The sequence below is a fragment of the Condylura cristata genome, unplaced genomic scaffold, assembly GCF_000260355.1.
Source record: "Condylura cristata isolate star-nosed mole 26May11 unplaced genomic scaffold, ConCri1.0 scaffold00074, whole genome shotgun sequence".
Lineage (NCBI taxonomy): Eukaryota > Metazoa > Chordata > Mammalia > Eulipotyphla > Talpidae > Condylura > Condylura cristata.
Genome location: NW_004567175.1, coordinates 284,607 through 285,734, shown reverse-complemented (window position 1 = coordinate 285,734; position 1,128 = coordinate 284,607). Strand labels below are relative to the sequence as shown.

Sequence of the window (1,128 nt, the reverse complement as noted above, 5' to 3'; positions counted from 1 at the left end):
CCGTCCCGCACCCAGCCCTGCCCACCCGCCCGGCCTCCCGCAGTGATGCTGGCGGAGATCGTGAAGCTCTTCCGGCCCCGGCTCGTGGACCTGCACAACTACGTCCCCACCTGCAACACGGACCAGAAGCTCAGCAACTGGAGCATCCTCAACAGGCAGGCCCCCCAGGCCCCACCCGCACCCCCACTCCCCCAGGGCCGCGCCGGCCGCCCCCAGCCTGGGGGCCTGGAGCCCGCCCCCAGGGTGTCGCCTGTGACAGTGGACACTCGCCCCGAGGGTGACAGCCAGCAGTCAGGCTTGGCCCAGGGATGCGGGGGCTGCAGTGGGGGCTGGGGTGCGGCCTGGTCCCAGTGAGGCCGAGGGGCGGGGTCTGGGCCGGCCCCGGGGCCCCCCTGGGGAAGAGCTGCTCACCTGTTGCCCGGCCCAGAGGACCTGTCTCAGGGTGGGGGAGAGGGGCCTGGGCGCCCCAGAGGCGGGACACAGCCGCCCAGGTGAGGAAGGGGTGGGGGTGGGGGCGCCGCAGGCCTGGCCCGGCTGGTCCTGCGGCTGCGGCCGGCCACGGGCGAGGCTGAGGCAGCCCTGCTCCGCAGGAAGGTCTTCCACAAGCTCCGCTTCTGCGTCGCCGAGGCCGACATCCGGAGGGTGGTGGCCAACACGCCCGGGGCCATTGAGCCCATCCTGTGTGTCCTGCGGCAGAAGGTGGAGGCCGGGGCCGGCCGGCCGGCCAGCTGTGGGTGCCCCTGCCTGCCTGCCTGCGCCCAACCCCGGGGACGGGGCTGCCCAGGCCTGGCCCTCCCTGTGCACCTTCGCGGGGCCCCGGACCCTCCGGGCAGTGCCGACGGCAGGGGGGGTGCCCCTGGAGCACACCCCTAGTCTCCAAGCCCCTGTGCACCCAGGGGCACAGGGAGGGGTGGAGGCCGGGGCCTCCCCACGGGGCCCAGGCCTGGTCCTGTCTCACTGTCCAGCAGGCCGGCAGGAACCCCCTGGCGTGAAGACCCTGGGGAATGAGCCGCCTCCAGACGCTCGCTGCCCCCCGAGAGCCCCGGCCCCCATGTCCGCCGATGGCTGCTGGCCCCCCCGACACCCAGGCCCCACGCCACTGCCGGAGAAGGAGCAGGCGCTGGATCT

General features: G+C 74.6%; 1 protein-coding gene across 1 annotated transcript in view; it reads left to right on the top strand.

Moving 5' to 3' along the window:
- The window catches only part of LOC101635054 (disintegrin and metalloproteinase domain-containing protein 8), a 17,069-nt gene that overhangs the window by 14,902 nt on the left and 1,039 nt on the right, over positions 1-1,128 (top strand). The window contains exons 13-14 of the mRNA XM_012734817.1: positions 16-295; positions 524-730. Coding sequence (XP_012590271.1) covers positions 16-295; positions 524-730 — 487 coding nt within the window. The remainder of the gene's footprint in view (positions 1-15; positions 296-523; positions 731-1,128) is intronic.